The sequence below is a fragment of the Neodiprion lecontei genome, chromosome 1, assembly GCF_021901455.1.
Source record: "Neodiprion lecontei isolate iyNeoLeco1 chromosome 1, iyNeoLeco1.1, whole genome shotgun sequence".
In the NCBI taxonomy this organism is placed as follows: Eukaryota; Metazoa; Arthropoda; class Insecta; order Hymenoptera; family Diprionidae; genus Neodiprion; species Neodiprion lecontei.
Window position 1 is genome coordinate 7,046,481 of NC_060260.1, and position 16,513 is coordinate 7,062,993.

The 16,513-nt window shown below is 41.7% G+C and overlaps 2 protein-coding genes across 3 annotated transcripts in view; one reads left to right on the forward strand and one right to left on the reverse strand.

The window, feature by feature from the left end:
• Positions 1-2,210: 2,210 nt before the first annotated feature.
• LOC107225154 lies at positions 2,211-3,584 on the reverse strand. Its single transcript, XM_015665518.2, has 3 exons — positions 3,330-3,584; positions 2,874-3,043; positions 2,211-2,510 (listed from the first exon to the last, which is right to left on the reverse strand). Exons 1-3 carry the CDS (start codon positions 3,394-3,396, stop codon positions 2,241-2,243), a joined length of 507 nt encoding a protein of 168 aa, XP_015521004.1. The 5' UTR covers positions 3,397-3,584; the 3' UTR covers positions 2,211-2,240.
• Positions 3,585-6,165: 2,581 nt separating this feature from the next.
• The window catches only part of LOC107225150, a 51,628-nt gene continuing 41,280 nt past the window's right edge, over positions 6,166-16,513 (forward strand). The window contains exons 1-2 of one of the 2 annotated variants that reach the window (XM_015665507.2): positions 9,929-10,027; positions 11,743-12,003. Coding sequence is in view for 1 of the 2 variants with exons in the window: in XM_046742727.1 (XP_046598683.1) it covers positions 6,249-6,295 (47 nt within the window). In the remaining variant the exon portion in view is untranslated. Of the gene's footprint in view, positions 6,296-9,928; positions 10,028-11,742; positions 12,004-16,513 lie in introns of those variants that run through there. The other variant, XM_046742727.1, reaches the window with a different exon arrangement.

Consider the following 16,513-nt stretch of genomic DNA (forward strand, 5'->3'; position numbering starts at 1 on the left):
GTTTGACCAGAATTTCAATAACAAATGTGACAATACTGCATGCCCATCCGACGTAAAGAATGATAGCGACATCTTTGAAGTCTGATATATCGAATGCGTTCCGCTTAGATTTACCAAAACTAATTTCACGATGCGGATACTTGACAAGCGCGTGCATGTAATTACCGGATTGAAACACCCTCCGGGACACATTTACCATTTTGTTAAAAATATCCTCGTTTGCATTTGTGTAAATCATACCGGGCCACGTTCCGATTCGTTCTTCCATTTTGGTGAACGGTTTGAAGTTAAACCGACTCTTGAACGTTCTCTTGTTCGTGGTGAACGCAAATGGTCGCCAGGATTTGTCAGCAAGTAATTTCTTGGGATTGATGTGCGAAAGCCAGTTTTTCTCACGCAACGTACACTTATCGCACGAGTAGTTGCCAGCTGTGCTGTTGAGGCTACAGTAGAAATTCTTTGAAATCTTAGAGCAGTAGGTATCCATTCCAGACTCCATCAGATCCGTCACGGTACGGAAGGTCTTGCAGGAAGCCGGCGCCGAAAAGTCAGTTGTCAACGCAGCGAGGTAACCCTGAACGAGTATGTAAGAACCGAAGCACCAAAACACCAGCAGAAAACGATGAAATATTTTTTTCGGCCACCAACTGACACCAACTCCAAAAAAAATACCAAACATGTGCAGTACAAGTCTGACCACAGGAATATGTCGAAAAAGGAACAACATGATAGCTACGTAGGTTATCAACAACACTGTGTACCACAACAAATTTGTTCTCAACGGTCGAAACAAAACATTCTTATCTTTACAATTGTTCGCGATTACCCAAATGCCTTGTTCCATTGTCAAAGAAGAAAATGACCTGGGAGTTGCCATTTTTGATGCGGCTCGCAAATCGAAAACCATACGAAGCCCGTCCCGATCAAGGAAATTGAGAAAACGATCTGCCTTAAAGTTCCAAAAATATTTCGGTGTGAGATTCAACTTTTTTCCCCACGCTTCCATCAAATCTCCCACGATGCCGCCCACATTAGCTTTTTTCTCAATGAGCGATAGACGATGGGTCGTTATAATGACCACTTTCACGACAGTCTTGCCAGATCCGGTAATTTGAGAATCGGTGCTCGGTACTCCGTGATCGCAGATACTTAGTTTCTCGAAATTTCTGGCACTCCAAATTCGAGGCACTTTAACAGGTGTTCCAAACACTTGCAACTCACCTTTAAACAAGCCTATAAAAATAATTCCCAACGCTTTGTTGATCTGCCAGTCCCCGGGAATCTTAGCCCCGATGTAACCCGCGAGATCAAAACTACTCAGGTTCAAATGCACCAAAACAATGTATTGCATTTCCGATTTGGCGACCCGGAAATGCTTGAACGTTATTTTGACGTCTACCTCTGTGTTCGCCAGGTACATACCGACTCTATCGAATGCAGGGTTCTCGTATCTGGGACGGTCCATGGTGTGCTTGGTCATCACGTACGACTGGGTCTGCGACTGATCAGAAAAGTGGGTAACCAGGACATCCGCCTGCCAGGATCGCCTTGCCGGCGTTGTGAGACCGACACTGATGCAATTGGGGCAGATTTTCTCAATTATGGTAGTCGCGCAGGTGGTAATTTTTTTGAAACGTTCTCTGCGGTTGCCAAAGCCAGCGGTAAAAATTGCAGCGAAGAGACAGAGGTAGGTAAAAATTTTCAAAATCATTCCTGATCATCTGAACACTGTTCGGAAACAGCAAACGCACCGCGTGGCAACCTAAACACTACTGGAGGCATTTCCAGCATAAGCTTACCAGTTACATCGCGTTCTTACCACCTCGTCGAGTATTCCATTTTATAACCCATCGTTGGGGTCAATGATTAAGCACACTCGACAGTGACAAGATCATTGTTTGAAGCATCACTGCTGGTGACACAGGCGGCAGGTCAGTTTCATGTTTGCTGTGTTGTGCAAGCTTTAAACGTAAGTTGATAGCTTGCTTCCTCAAGAAACTCCCAAACGACCTACTGAAAATGAATTCTCTATTCCAATCGATGAGAAAATGCGACGAGAAGGTATCAATTGTGAAATTTTACCAGCATGGTTAAAAGAACCTTAAACACTTTCTCTAGGTCACATTCCTTCCATGATGGTTTGATAAAAGGTTCCCCTGGCAACACCTGAATGCAGTTTAGAAACTGGTTAAACCATTCTGAGACAACCGTCAAGGTGGAAATTCAGTTTATTGTAACTGTCACGATGGATACATAATGGCGGTCAATAATCCTTGGATTATCAAGCCGGGTAAAAGTCCTATCCTGTTTGTCGACAGATCCGATGCTCTTCCTTTTCCGGTGTTGCACAGTGATTTCTCGCAGCAAGCTGTACAAGCGTACAATTTTGTTCGCTCTCCGATCACGATGCAGCCGGCCTCGCATTTATTTGTACAGTTCCTCTCCAACGACCACATCATTGGTACCGAAGTTGAATTCTCGGTGCTCGTTGTGTAAGAAACCCTTTTCACCTGCGGGCAACACAACAATTTTCACAACACGGTACTTTTCATAAATCGCTTGGAAGTTTGATTACGCTTATTTTTATCGTTAAATGACTGTTTAAAATGTTTCGACCGGAGAAAGCTCGTGTCCACGGTGATAAAAGTTCTCGAAAGGGCGATTCCTCTGAAATTTGAGCCAATCTAGCTTGAAGCCCACTTGAACTTTGGATAACTTTTTAATACAACTTTGAAGCGCAATTTACGGAAGCTAATCCTGATCCGCTTTTCTCTCCGACTAATCGGCGATTAACCGAAGGTCAATGTTCAAAAAATAGCGATCAATCAGCCGTTCCGTAAGTTCTTTTTCAAAATCACCACCGTCACACTCACCGTGCAAATGCGCTTATCATCCTTGCATTTCTGCATCAGGGAACTGTGGTTGCCGACGAGATCGAAGCACTTCTCACCGTCGTCCATTGTGTCGCATTGGTAGCACCAGAGGTCGTTCGGTCTCTCGGAAGCTGCGTGAGTCCGATGCAATTCCTTCGACATAAGTTGGCCTGCAAGACGAATAAACAAATGAAAGAATGTTCGAACTTTTCTGGCTGCTCAGCGCCTAAAATTTTAAGAAACAATTTAAAGTCATCGTATATAGCCGCTGAAAATTCCAACTAATCGATAAATAAATAGGCATATTTATGCTCCCGGCTGTTGAAAAATTTCATCAAGTCTCCAAACGACGCATCTCATCAAATTTTCTACTATAAGTAAACATGAATCTATACGTTCACAAAGCGTTTACGCTCGCAATTTGTTGTTCATGTGGACAATGATGGACTCACTCACCGTTCGAGACGGCCAAAAGCATGGCGAAGATGGAGATGAACACGATGACGCAATTTTCACGGTTCATAATTCGACGCCAGTTCTTTGTAAAGGACAGTACAGCTGACAGGGCTTAGTGGTGATCGCGGATCCGTTAAGCTCAGATTTCCTTCGGCGCGTTATCATCTTCCCGAATGAAAAAGTTGGACAGAGTCATTCCATCCGGAGGCTGCTGTCCGCCATATTGGAACGGCAAACGCATGCGTTGCTCTTGCGCGAGGGATAATTTTCCCGGTTCCAATATCTCCCTCCTGTTTTCCCTCTCCCTCCGTCGCCCTGATGTAAACATTTTTCCTTCACCCTTGGCTGAAATCGATGACAAGACATTGAGCTACATCGCAATTCCTTCAATATAAATGCCCAGATCTCGGTACAAGGGCGAATCCCCGTGTACAAGATGTCTCCTTTTGGAACAACGATCAGACCATTCGCGAACTGGAGAATTTCCATGCGTTGAAATATTGATCCTTGTTTATATGAGGTCAGTGACGCATGTTTGCCGCGATTTCTCGCATCGCTCCCTCCTAATGTCATAAAAACTTGCAACACTGACATGCCTGACTGACAACGAGTCAGCGGTGCTCGAAACTCTAAACCTTCGTTCAATTTCGGACTACATCGCAGCTGTGAATGTTTATCGGTTTCAAATACCTTTCTCATTCTTTCAAATTAAAATGCAATTCAGTCGGGATGCGAAATCCAAAAATCCAATCCCCCGCCTCACCCCCATTCTTCACGTTAACGAATGTAATTATTTATCATCCTAGCAGAAATGATGCTCTCCGATATTTCATAGACGAGAAACGAACTTTTTCCAAACACACTGGCAAGAACATTGCGCAACCTTGTTATCTCTATTTACTTTGATCAATATCATCCACTTTTGCCTCGCCGTTATTTTCTCGCAATAAAAGCAACATGTGTCGGACTTATTAGATGTCTGAGCCCTTTGACCCCGTAAACTGTAAGGTACTATTCCGGAGATAGTCGAGGCATGAGTAATTAAAGAGAAAGGTTATCCCTCTCAGAGAGCTTTTCCTTTGAGTCAGAGCTTGGAGTTAATTAAATACAAAAAGCTCAGCCAATCAATTTCGTAGATCCGAACCCTTGGAAGAGCAGTAAAAAAATTGTTACTTTTGTAAAAACTGAATGAATAGCTACAAATAAACAGGGTAGCGTATGAGCAGAGTTCAACAACTACTTTGAAGATTGTTTATTTCCATTGAATTTCCATTTGACAGCGGGCGTGGATTTACTACCCATTATCCATCGTCTGCTTTCATTCCATGGAAAGTTTGGCTAATCGAATGTAAATTAGAAATGCCGGAGGAGAAGGACGAAGAAACGGATAAAAGGGGGAGAATTGACTGCGATAAAAACTCACCCAGTCGGAAGGAGAGGCTTATGTACGTATATATACATACATAAAATATATAAATGGCCGGAAAATAAATGGGGAATCTGAAAGCGTTTTCAAATTCCTCCTACGTAGGCGCTGAGTCCCTAAGTTCACGGTAAATTGTCTCTGACAGCCCTGCGCACACACCCTCGAATACCTGTATTTTTTTTTCCCAGCCAAAACCCAAATTTAGCTGAGTAGCCGAGCGAAAATTTCATCATCAAATCAATTTTGTACCTTCAAGGATGTTCGAGTTTTTCAAATTTTTTTATACATACAAGACTGACGAACTGGATAATTAGTTTTCACCCCTTTTCGCTATTTAATCATCAGTGCACCTCCCTTTGCAAGCGACCGTAACACTCTTTTCTCTACTGCGAACACGCGTCAAAGGGTTCGCAAAATTTCAACGCACCAGTTCCGAGTAGTCGCGTTAATATAACACAGTGTAACAATTTCCGTCACAATGCAGAGCGACCATTACGGGATGAACTAATTTGCTGTCTGCTGTGGTCGGAACGAACACTGCCGATTTCAATTTGTCAAGCTGATAATGAACCGTGAATAGTGAGGCTTGACCATGGGCCATGTGGTCAGGCTATACGGACATCGTGATGGATGACCCTCAACGCGGCAGAACGATAACGGACATTTTGATATCGTTGACTGCTTGAGAACGGAGTTTTTTCTCTAAAAATTTCTATAATTAGTACGAGGACGAGTTTTTCGGTGTTTTCTTTTTTTTTATCAAGCCTAAAAAACACGTCAGCCTTAACGCAAAAATAACATTTACACGATTCGAGGGTAGTCACGAGAATAGGGGTTGTCGAGGAATTTTTTGCACCGCTGATACGTGAAACACACTGCAGAAAATTGTCGAGTATAGCTCGGCGAGCCATGGAAAATCAACTTCTCTGTACGAGGATTACTCTTTACCCTTTTGGTTTGTTGGTGTTTGTTTCTTTTTTCATTTTTTTTTTTACACTGAAACAAAATTTCACCTTCCAATACCGGATACTCGGTGTTGTGATATTTACTTTCACTGACCCGTGACATGCGAATCTTAAGAACAAAAGTTACCTAAGTAAACTTCACCGGAGCTCCTGGGATTATTACGAACCTAATGAAATTGCAAAATTCTGCTCCTCTGACAAAACCTAGGTAGCAATTTATAGCCTCTAACGAAGAAACAATTTCTCGGTCTGCACCCAGCTGATATAATACGCACAAAATGACAACGGAACTCCCCGAGGGATGCCGCAACTTTTAATTAGAATGTATGTACTGCGGACAGGAGAGAAGTCTACTCTCCACGATGAAAACGAGGCTTCCAGACCTTTCTACGCACCCGTAAACCGAACCGGAAGTCTGTAACGGATTTTTGTGACGTACAGTCTAAAACCGTGCCCCAGCAAGTATATCAAATAACCCCCGATGACTGTGGTGCTAATTTCATGGGTGAATGTGCTTCTTACAATTAGATGAGAGACGCAATCGCTTCTTTGACTATCACCGGCGCTCAATTAGGGTAGGTGTATTACATTTTCACACGTATCTTGATTTATTATCACTTTCAAAATCCGCCCAGGTCATATACAATTCATGCTACGATTTTTACCAACAGTACTTTTCACAAGGAATTAATTCTATGTTCAGAATATTATCCGTATATAATATATCAGGGTGGATTTTTTTTTTTTAACTTTATTTTTCTCTTTTATGTACGTACCTTTCAAATAGTTAATTATTATAACAATAATTAAAGTTTCAATTGGAGAGAGAGAGAGAGAGAGAGAGAAACAGAGAAAAAAAACGATGTGAGATGAACGATTTCCGAAAAACTTGCAAATTTCCAAGCTGTTGAAAATCAACTTTTTGGCATTAACACCGTGAGAAAGTACCGTAAGTATAATGTGTCTCACGACGTGTACCTTTCTTGCGAAACAAAAAAAAAAAAAAACGGCAGTTCAAGGCGCTAAGAGCGGCCTCTCGTCTTCTTAACTCTTGGTACACGCGCGATGTTCAAAATTATTAAGTTAGTAAGAGCGAAGCAACAGTGCGCAGCGAAGTTGGCACTCAAGTTGAGACGCTGTTATCGCTCCTTCATTTTCTCTCCGAGGACATTTTCCGCTCCCTTGTTTCAGTCCGTATCTGTTTGCGTCTCGACAGCTATAGCTGTATCCATATTCCTCTCGTCTCTCCAGGCGTGCAGAGTGTTTCGAGCAAAATGAGAAACGTTTTAAATACGAGCTTCCCTCGACCCTCAACAATCAATATCTCGCTCCGCTCGCGACTTCCGACAAGTAGAAAGTTCCGTCCGAAATGCGCTCCGAAACGCGCTCGTAAGCAGCTCGAGAGAAAGCTTTGCGCCGGTAAAAACGGACTTTGCTTTTACATTTTTAATCTTTTTCACAACTAAGCCCCAGCTATCAAAGGCCGCAAAGTTTGTACTTTGCAATTAAGCCGATTGTGTTGCGCCGCAGAGCGTGAAAATAGTCAGAAACGAGGGAGCCGCGTGTACAAAGCTCCGCGGGTAATATGCGATGATGCGAGAGGAGCAGCTAACAATAAGTTAAAGCGAGGCTACAACTGTTCTCGAAACACGGTCACTCGCTGCTGAACACTGTCGTCATCCAATTCTTGCAGGCTCGATTCTGTCATCACAAATTTGTGATCAATTATGTCAGGAATCACCGGCTGAATTTCAACCGAGTTGGAAAATCTTTGCGTTATGCATACGCACATTATTTTATTCCATAAATTTCTGGGAAGTAACCATTTCGAAAGAGTGGAAATCCTCCATCAAATTTATCACTTATTCCACGACCCGTGCGTGACGTATACCAATTTATACCGGCGTTCAATGAAAAAATTTATTGTTCTAAGGTTGATCATTCTCTGGAATGAAATTTCCATTCGATCGAACAACCTTCGGAGGAATGAAATTTATTCAAAAATATGCACGAATTGAACAGTGCTTTTACAATCGATCGGGGACGGGTCACATTATTTCAAGTCACAAATGCCGCTCCGTAGGAACAAAAAAGGACGAAAAAAAACAAAACAAACTGGTCGCCACGACGATGGCTTGGTTTCTATATCTTCGCTGCGGCGGCTTGCACCTGCACGACAAGTTGTCCAGGGGTGAATAGCCGAAGCCAAAAATCGATCCAGTCGACTTGGACGTTAAACAGCAAGTCGGAATTGGCTTTTCCACCCCCCTAGTCGTGCAGACAGAAACGGGTATAATTTAGCATAATCGAACTTGGCTGTTGTTCGCGTTTTTTTTTTTTTTTTTATCCGCGTGTCGTTTCAGACATCATTCAAAGACATTCTTTCCATCTCTGTTTTTATTGGTTAATATAGTCAAACGATGGACTCAGAAAACGGAGGATAAAAAATTACGCTGGTACGATTTTAACGAACTTATTATATAATAATGTATGTATTCTGTGTAGGCATCGTGAATAAGAGCGAAGTGAAATTTCATACACGTTTTATCGCTTTAAGTATGCTCTCTCTGATTCTCCAAGGGAGAGAAAATGGGCGATTCTTACTGCCTTTTCAGAGTCTCGGCCTGTGCAGCAGGTAATTTGATTTTTGAAATTGGCCGGTACATAGAATTCCGAACAATTGGATTACCCGCAGGGGGAAGGATTCTCAGCCTTTTCGAGACGCAATTTTTATTCAAATCACCAGATCCGTGACGCTCTGTACATGTGTATGCTTGTATAACGCGCGAGCTTTTCTCTCTCCCTTTTCATCCCGTCGAATCCGCCTGTAATCTCTGTTCGTAATTTATATACATATATATTTATTGACACGCTAAAATTAGCGATTAATTAATATTATATCCACAGTCAAGGAGAGAAGCCTTTCAGGCGAGTAAACCTCGCTTGAAGTTTTTTTCTTTCTTTCGCTTTCTTTTTTCTACGTCAACGACGAAGTTTATCAACCCGTTACCAACGCGACACGCGGACTTTTTCTTTCAATCCATGATCGATGTCTGTCACATAAAGTTTCATTTTACCAGCTCGAGTCAGACGCGTATCAGACTGTATCGACGGAAAATAATCGGTTATTCGATAAAATATATAGCTATTCTTTTCTCTGTTTTTACCGCTTCTACTTCGCCATTTTGCATGTCATGCATATGTAAACTCGACAATACACGTAAGCTCGTACATTTTTGCTACCTACTCGAAAATATTCGCATATAAACCACCAGAATGAAGCAAAAACAATACAGAAGAAAGATGGTGGCAATATTGAATCGAGAATTTAGAGTCAGACGTTCTTACGTATTACTACGTAAAATGGACGTGATACTTTTAGTAATCCAACAATTTTGTAATGCTTTCATGCGAAAATCTTTACGCGCGTCAAGTATGCAGGTATTATCAATCTTCATCTAACGTCAATAATAATGAAACCATCGAACAGATCATTAAAATATCAGAAATCCGCTTCAATAGTAACAGTACATATATATATATTATTCTTTCGCATAAAAAACGTTCTCCAGAATTAACAAAATCGACAAAATATGCATAATACATTTCTAACAAGTACATTAATCGCGTACAGTATAATTTTTTATACAAACTTGTTTCTGCTGAGATGTCACAAATGTTAACAGTTCAGTCATTAAAATTTTGCATAATTATAAAAAGCATATAATCTGAAGTGAATCAGGGATTAAAATTAATACACACGTAAGCTTGTAAAAATTACAATAATTAATAATAATAAATGAAATTATCATCTCTGCAACAGTTATAGAAGATCTGATTCGAATATGGGTTGTTTTTCCATACCTACAGTTGAATATTTTCCCTCTGAACGGATTTCGAGAAATAATATATACCCGTATACGTTCGTACGGCAAAATTTCAGCGAAGCAACACGTGAAAACCGTCCGGGGAGAGAGAGAATCCGGTGACTCCTGAGGGATCTCCCCCCTCCCCCTTTCCCCTTCCAACGCCGAGCCCGGCACCCCCGGTAAACGTAACTACGGACAGACGAAGAGACAGAAGTACGCGGTGCGTAGCGGTTGCGTGCGGGGGTGGGTCAATGACGGTGGGCGGGGGAGGGAGAGGGGTCTGAGAGGGGCGGAGGGGGGCGCCGGGACGCCGACAAGCTCGCAGTATCGTCTCGACCACCGTCGCTGTTCACGTGCCGGCGTCGCAGCGTGTTTATTCCTCTCGGATATCGCGCTGTCAATTATTTCGAAAAATATTGTTACAGAACGAGAGTCGAGGTGAATGATAGAGAGAAAGTGTGTAAGAGAGAGAGAGAGAGAAAGAGAGAGAATGGGGGGGGGGGGGAGACAGAAAACGGGAAGGAATTCATTTGCGCCAAAATTCATCGATCGAAGTTAGTAGAGGTTGGAAATCTTCGTAATTTTTCGAAAACGGAAGTATTGAACTTGTGAGGTATTTTTTTTTTTTTTTTTTTTCTTAGTCTTCTTGTTTTTGGCGGTTAATCGTATTGTGAATATAACATATATACATATATATAGAGTATACGAGGTGGAAAAAGAAAACACACGTTGTATTTATTTACATTCGTTGTATTTATTGTGTTACAGGGGATAGACGAGTTTCCAACGTCACTGACCTAGGTATTAATAACGCACGCACGCATGTTTCTTGAAGTTGTTTTTTTTTTCTTTTTTTCTCTTTTACGTAGTTGTTAGTATATTATGTGTCGAACGTTGTTTCATCAACCTCACTCTTAGCTACAGGACTCTGCGTTGTTTGCTATTTCCAAGGTCAATTACGCGGGGATAGGAAAATTGACGTCCTGTAATCCCTTTTCGTCCCTTGATACGCTCGTGTTGCGATGGGTCAAGGTGCGATTATTACAATGACGCGTAGCTGACGTCAGATTTTATTAAATTTTCTCATCCTGAATAAGAGAGGAAGAAGAAGAAGAAGAAAAAGAAGAAGAATAAATACCTCCCTGCTCTACTTTCATTTTGCAGGTTGAATCATTTTTCACAATCCATCTCTCTTTCTCTCTCCCACTCTGATACACGAGAGTTTGTCTACTCTGGCGAACCGTGTAATTATTTGTTTCATTTTCTCGAAACAAACACTCTGACCCCCTGAGGGAAACAACCCGCGGCTATAATTTCGTAATGCTTAGAAGGGTTCTCTGCCCCTTCGGGAGTTTTCAATCCGTGTAATAATTTCTGTTCTATTCAACTGTTGGACGTGAGAAAAAACCGACTCAAAATTACCGAATACGTACGGTGGCCGATACATCAATCAATGGAAGACAGCCGCTACGGGAACCCGCAATTCAAGTAGCTACGGCCGAGAATGACAATAAATTTTACGACACAGATGCTCGAGCAAATATGCGAAAATTAACATTCTCAGTCGTACCCATCAATCGAATTATGGAATCGGTTATTGACGGTTAGTTTTATGAGAATGAAATATTCACTTGATATTGAAAGAATAAAAACAAGCGATTTTTGCAATCCGGCTAAATATGCGAAATTTGATACCGTGGAAATTTTTACTTCTCATCGAAATAAATTTCAGAATCAATCGCGCGATTGGTATAAAATTAGCTGTCCACCTTGCTCTTAGATTTTGGCTGATTCTTGTTTCCTAATTCTTGTTTCTTTCTGGCCCCGTAAGAAGCTGAGCGTTAAGATTGGCGTTACGAATCGAGTTTACGCTAAGCGATTTGAATTCTCGTCGGGAGGCAAGGAGGGGGGGATTCAGTAGGGTGCGAAATATCGTTCGACGTATCCAGTGTGACATGAACCGATCTCGGCTGGAGTGTCTAGCTGCGGATCGTATAAGTTTGGCTAGAATTTCGTGACATCGATTTCTCTCTCGCCACCTACGTTAAATGATTCGATTTTCTTTCATCCACCTCGTTCGACGTAAGGCAAAAAGTAAACTTGTGCGTTGTACAGTGAAAACGGGTGTGTAAGTTTCACCGAATAATTTCCAGACGCGGTATAATCTGTATGAATAAAATATACATCCGACATTATCGAGTGTGAGAGATTGACTTCTCTGTAAAGCGTGATAAGAGAAACGGTCAAAACGTTGATGAAACCATTTCTGTAAAAACGAGACGACTATTTTCGTTAATTTATTCCGATAGAACGGGGACTAAACTTGTTGTGTATTGTAAATCTTTCCTGGAGCTTGAAGAGAAATGTAAGCTGCGCGAGGAAGGAAGAACTGCTCCTGCAACCGCATCTGATCGGTAAGTCCCGCTGTGCATGTTTAAAAAAAAAAGCTTCCTCTCAATAACGCAAAATCTCAGTTATATCGCGTATACGATGAAGATAGCAGCAGAAACAGAGTTCAGGTTTTATTGACGCGTTGAAAAGATCCGTTCAATATTTCCTCTCTCGCTCTCTCTCCTTTTCCACAGAGCTATACTTACGTGCCGAATGAATTTGCGTCAAATTTTAGCCTCGGTTTAACCTGCGCGTCAAGCATGGAGAGCTTAAAACTGTGAGTCGTAAATTATGTTGAAACTATTTTCTGAGAAACCAGAAGGCGAGGATCAGGTCTTCGGATTTGTTTATCATAACGCAACGGTTGCTCAGAAATTTGCCAAGCTCAGAGACTCTATAATTTGCATCCAAGAGACGACGGCCAACTTTCGACCGGGTAGCAACACACCCTTAGAGTTAATTTTCGAAGATCAAGATACCACCAAGTTTCGGTCTACGGGGAATAGGAGAAATCAGAGAGCCTTATTCGTGTTTAATCCATCTTCATTTCGACAAACGGTAGATAGATTCGAGGAATAAATCATTGCTGCCTATACGGCGAAATCGGTCTTGTAAACAAGTCGAACTTTGCGTTGGTAAACACGGGACGAAATTTTCGAGACCTTCAAATCAAATATTCGCGACAAGTATCGATGTGCAGGTTCGAGCGTTTGAACCGCTATTTTATACCCGTAATACCTCAGCTTCACGGTTATATCGGCTCGATGCATGCAACAGTTTTACGCGAGATGTGGTGAAGTGACGAGATGCTCTTCATAAGGTTGGAGAGAAATGGCGTATCTAACTGCAACGGAGTTTGTGTTCACCCTCCTCGATGGAGAATTTACTGCGGTATTTTTCCCCTTCAAACACCGTCGCTATAATGCAATATAATCACTAGCAGTGGAAAGTGTGCGGATATAATCAGACCGGCTCGCTCGCATCGGCGCGCCGAAGGCTGACAGAAGCCAGGCTTTACTACTGATGTTCGACATTTTGGTAGTTTTTTCTTCTCTTGTTTTCCGACCACCTATTCGAAATGTAACCGTGCGTTGGCTTTAAAGCGAATCTTCAAAGCGGGATGTAAATGGCAACCCTGAGTTGCCAGTTTTCTGAAATCTGTTTTCCATTTATTTTATTCTGTTTTTTTAATTGTGTTCCGATGCTCCAGCCTACGCGATTTCTACTTTTTAGCCCTTCCCTGTTACGAGCCCACTGTTTGATTGACGCGTAACATTTTTCACTTGAAATAACGAGCAATCAGGTTTGCAGGAAAGCCGCTTAACTGAGATTATCTGGGGTTACGATTTTTCAAGGGTATAACAGGCGACTGAATTTCAGACTAAAAATAAACCAAAAACGTGAAGGTTTCAAATTTTATATGCTCCGACTTTTATCATGTTTCCCGATGTTTCTTTGAACGAATGAGAATCGATTAAGAAAATTTTGTTTATATTAATTATTAATTATTATATTAAAGATTCTATAGATAAAAATCGGGTTTTATGAAATGCCTGAAATTAAAAACTTTTTTTTTCTCCTCCAATTCACATCCGCCAATTTCTTTCCCTGACGTGTCCGTTTTTCAGGGTATGGCAATTCCCCGGTCAAACAAAAGGGAAAAAGGTGTGACGCGCTTTGTGACTCTCCGAGTATAAACGTCAAATTCACGAGCGTCTGTGCATGAATGCGTAAATAGAAAAGTATCTACACAAACGTTGGACAGGTGTATAAAATTTGTGTCGTCGCGTGGGTTTAAAGGAACGAGATAATCGAGAAAAGCGGAACGAACAGGGAAAAAATAAAACAAGAGAGAGAAGTAATTTGACGAACGTATATTAAAATTGTAAATTTAATATTATACCGTCGGCGACAAAACACTGTGAAAAAGTTACTTTCTACACGACGACGTATACCATCACATATTGAAGATACGTGTACCTAAGGACATAATTTTTTAGGAAAAGGTTTCACATTCCGCCCCCCACCCACCTGCGTCTAATATTTCCAGAATGTGCGTCACATTAACGTGATTACCGTAACCGTCCGCAAAACGGAGATCACGAACCGCTGCTTAGTAACAGACATCCTTGATCTCCCCCTCGACTAGGCGTTAATTTTTTCAACCTCCCCCAGTTTCGCACAACGTGCCGATCCTGCACTCGCTCATTTAGCTGTAAGCGGAGTCTGAAGACTTGATGACGCGAGGAGCTTCCAAAGCTCCCCGTGAGAATTAGTGGATACACCCATTTGTCTTGTGGAAATTCGAACAGCCCTTTCGAAGTTTCAAACAGAGTCTATTTGCGGAGCGTTCAACGCAAGAGGCGGGTAAGCGTGTACCTGCGTACCTTCGAGCTTTGCGAAGAAGGGTCAAGGTTCGACGAGGGTTCCTTACAGCCGTGCTTTGCGCTCGTACACATAATCCGCGCATGAATTTATTATGCCGGCAGCATTTCCTTCGTCAAGCGGATATCAAGTCAGACGAGAACGTGGGTTTTACTCAGTACTTATGGGAAATTATCGGAGAGAGCGTTAATTAAATTGTATTGATTGAGTGGACGGGTCCGGGAAAGCGAATTCGTACAAGAGCGCAAGGAAGTTGAAGATAGTATTTTTCAATCGAATGAAAAATTCCGAGAAGGACTGCAGCGAAGTATGCAATAGACGCGTGCACGGAGACCGGAAAGACGTGTTGCTTACGAGTTTGCTCGAGCGTAGAATCTTGAAAGGAACTTTAAAGCTCGAAATAAACCCTTCGCGAACGCGTATGGAAAAGCGGCACACCCGCGACTGTAGATCTATACGCACGTTACATCGGCGCTTCTCTCTCCTCGCCTTCTCTATTTTTTACATCTGAATGTGTACCGTACAGTGGCTCACGGGATGAATTCATCTGGGACATGGGAATGACGCTATTCCCTTTGTGCGAGAATACACTGCTGCGTTTCATCCAGAAGATAAATTCTAGACTGAGAAACTGAATTCTCTCACGATTTTACCCGCACGCAAAATGGTCGGTATTATTGAACCGAAATGAAGATGTTATGGAACTTGGGGAAAATAATATAACGCGAAACGGGACGGTCGGATTGAGGTTTAAAAAATTTAATTACATTCGGGACAAAGTTAACGCTGCTTACGCTACGTGAATGGGGTCGAAATGACCCCGCGGTATGATCGCCGTAAATTTCATATGAAAAACACGCAAAATAATCTGTTTTGATACAAGATGAATAATTAAATATTGTAAAAATCGTTAATTCATTCTTTTTCCAAAAATTCACTCACTCTAATGAATACCTTTTTTCATCTCGCAGTGTCCACATATTTCTTTTTTCTTAAATGTTTGTGCCTTGAAAGCTAGTCAATCAATTTCCAGGTGAAAATATTGAAAATTCAGTGAGTTACGATTCTTTGAATCGAATGATACACTTTCCGATACTTGGTTGTTTCTTGAATCTTTTTTTTTTTTTAACATTCAAAATTTCATTTTGCTAAAGACAACTAATTTGCCTTGACATACCACAGTTTAAGAGCATCTCAGAATTTTTTCAAATTATTCAAACCGATGTCTCCGTTTCTACGCAATGACTTTTGATGTGGGGTATCCGGTGACCCCGGTGTGACACCAGTTTTATACGCAGGAGGTTAATAACTTTTACGAGATTACGCCACTGGTTTAAACATTTGAATGCCAAAATTACACCATTGTTCCAATTTTTTTTATGCCAATTAGGGTGAAATCATCGTTGGTTAGCGGTTTCTCCCTGAAAAAGGTCCTGAAATGATTTTTTGACGGTGTTAACGCATCCCGTTACAAAAGATGAGCTTATTCATTACAAGCTATAGCGATAATTGGGCAACATCGGAGAAAGCTCATCTCAGCCAATTTGTAGAGAATTGGTTAACGAACAGAATGAGCTGTCAGTAATGAAAATTGGAGGAGCGATGTCGTTTCTTTTGGCGTGGAACGAGAAAGAAAATAACGTAAACAAATTAGACGATTATTTAATCTGACGAGCTTTTTCACCCCAAAATTAAACTTTTGATCATAGTTGACCGTTTTCTCCTCCAATACTCTTTTACCGAGTCTGTACGTCCAATTCATCCTCAATTGAGAGAGTGAAGATCAATGCACCGAAGCTTTTGCTGCACCGTTGATATCAATCAGGCGCTTCAAATCACGAGGGTGGAAAAGTGGCTGCACTTTTATCCGGTGCCCGAGAGTTAACTCGGCGTTGACGTTGACGGTGCGGAAAAGATCGAAGGATGCAGGAGCTCGTTCCTTGCGGAAGGATATGGAGTGGATGGGATGTCGATCCCGATTCCCATTAGCGCCGGGTTCGCCCCCATTCGGAATCAGTCCCACTTGAACCAACCTCTGAAATACAATCCTGCGGACCGATTACCAAACTGTGATTCAAGGGCCATTTTAAACCTCAAACACGACCATCTCACCGGCCCTAATTGGATTAATACTCGAGTTGATCCTCG

Bases quoted from the DNA above. Each gene is read 5' to 3' on its own strand.
- LOC107225154 (XM_015665518.2), bottom strand. From the start codon at position 3,396: ATGAACCGTGAAAATTGCGTCATCGTGTTCATCTCCATCTTCGCCATG. The intron at 3,044-3,329 runs GTGAGTGAGTCC...TTCGTCTTGCAG, and splicing joins GCTTTTGGCCGTCTCGAACG to GCCAACTTATGTCGAAGGAA. The intron at 2,511-2,873 runs GTGAGTGTGACG...TGTTGCCCGCAG, and splicing joins ATGATAAGCGCATTTGCACG to GTGAAAAGGGTTTCTTACAC.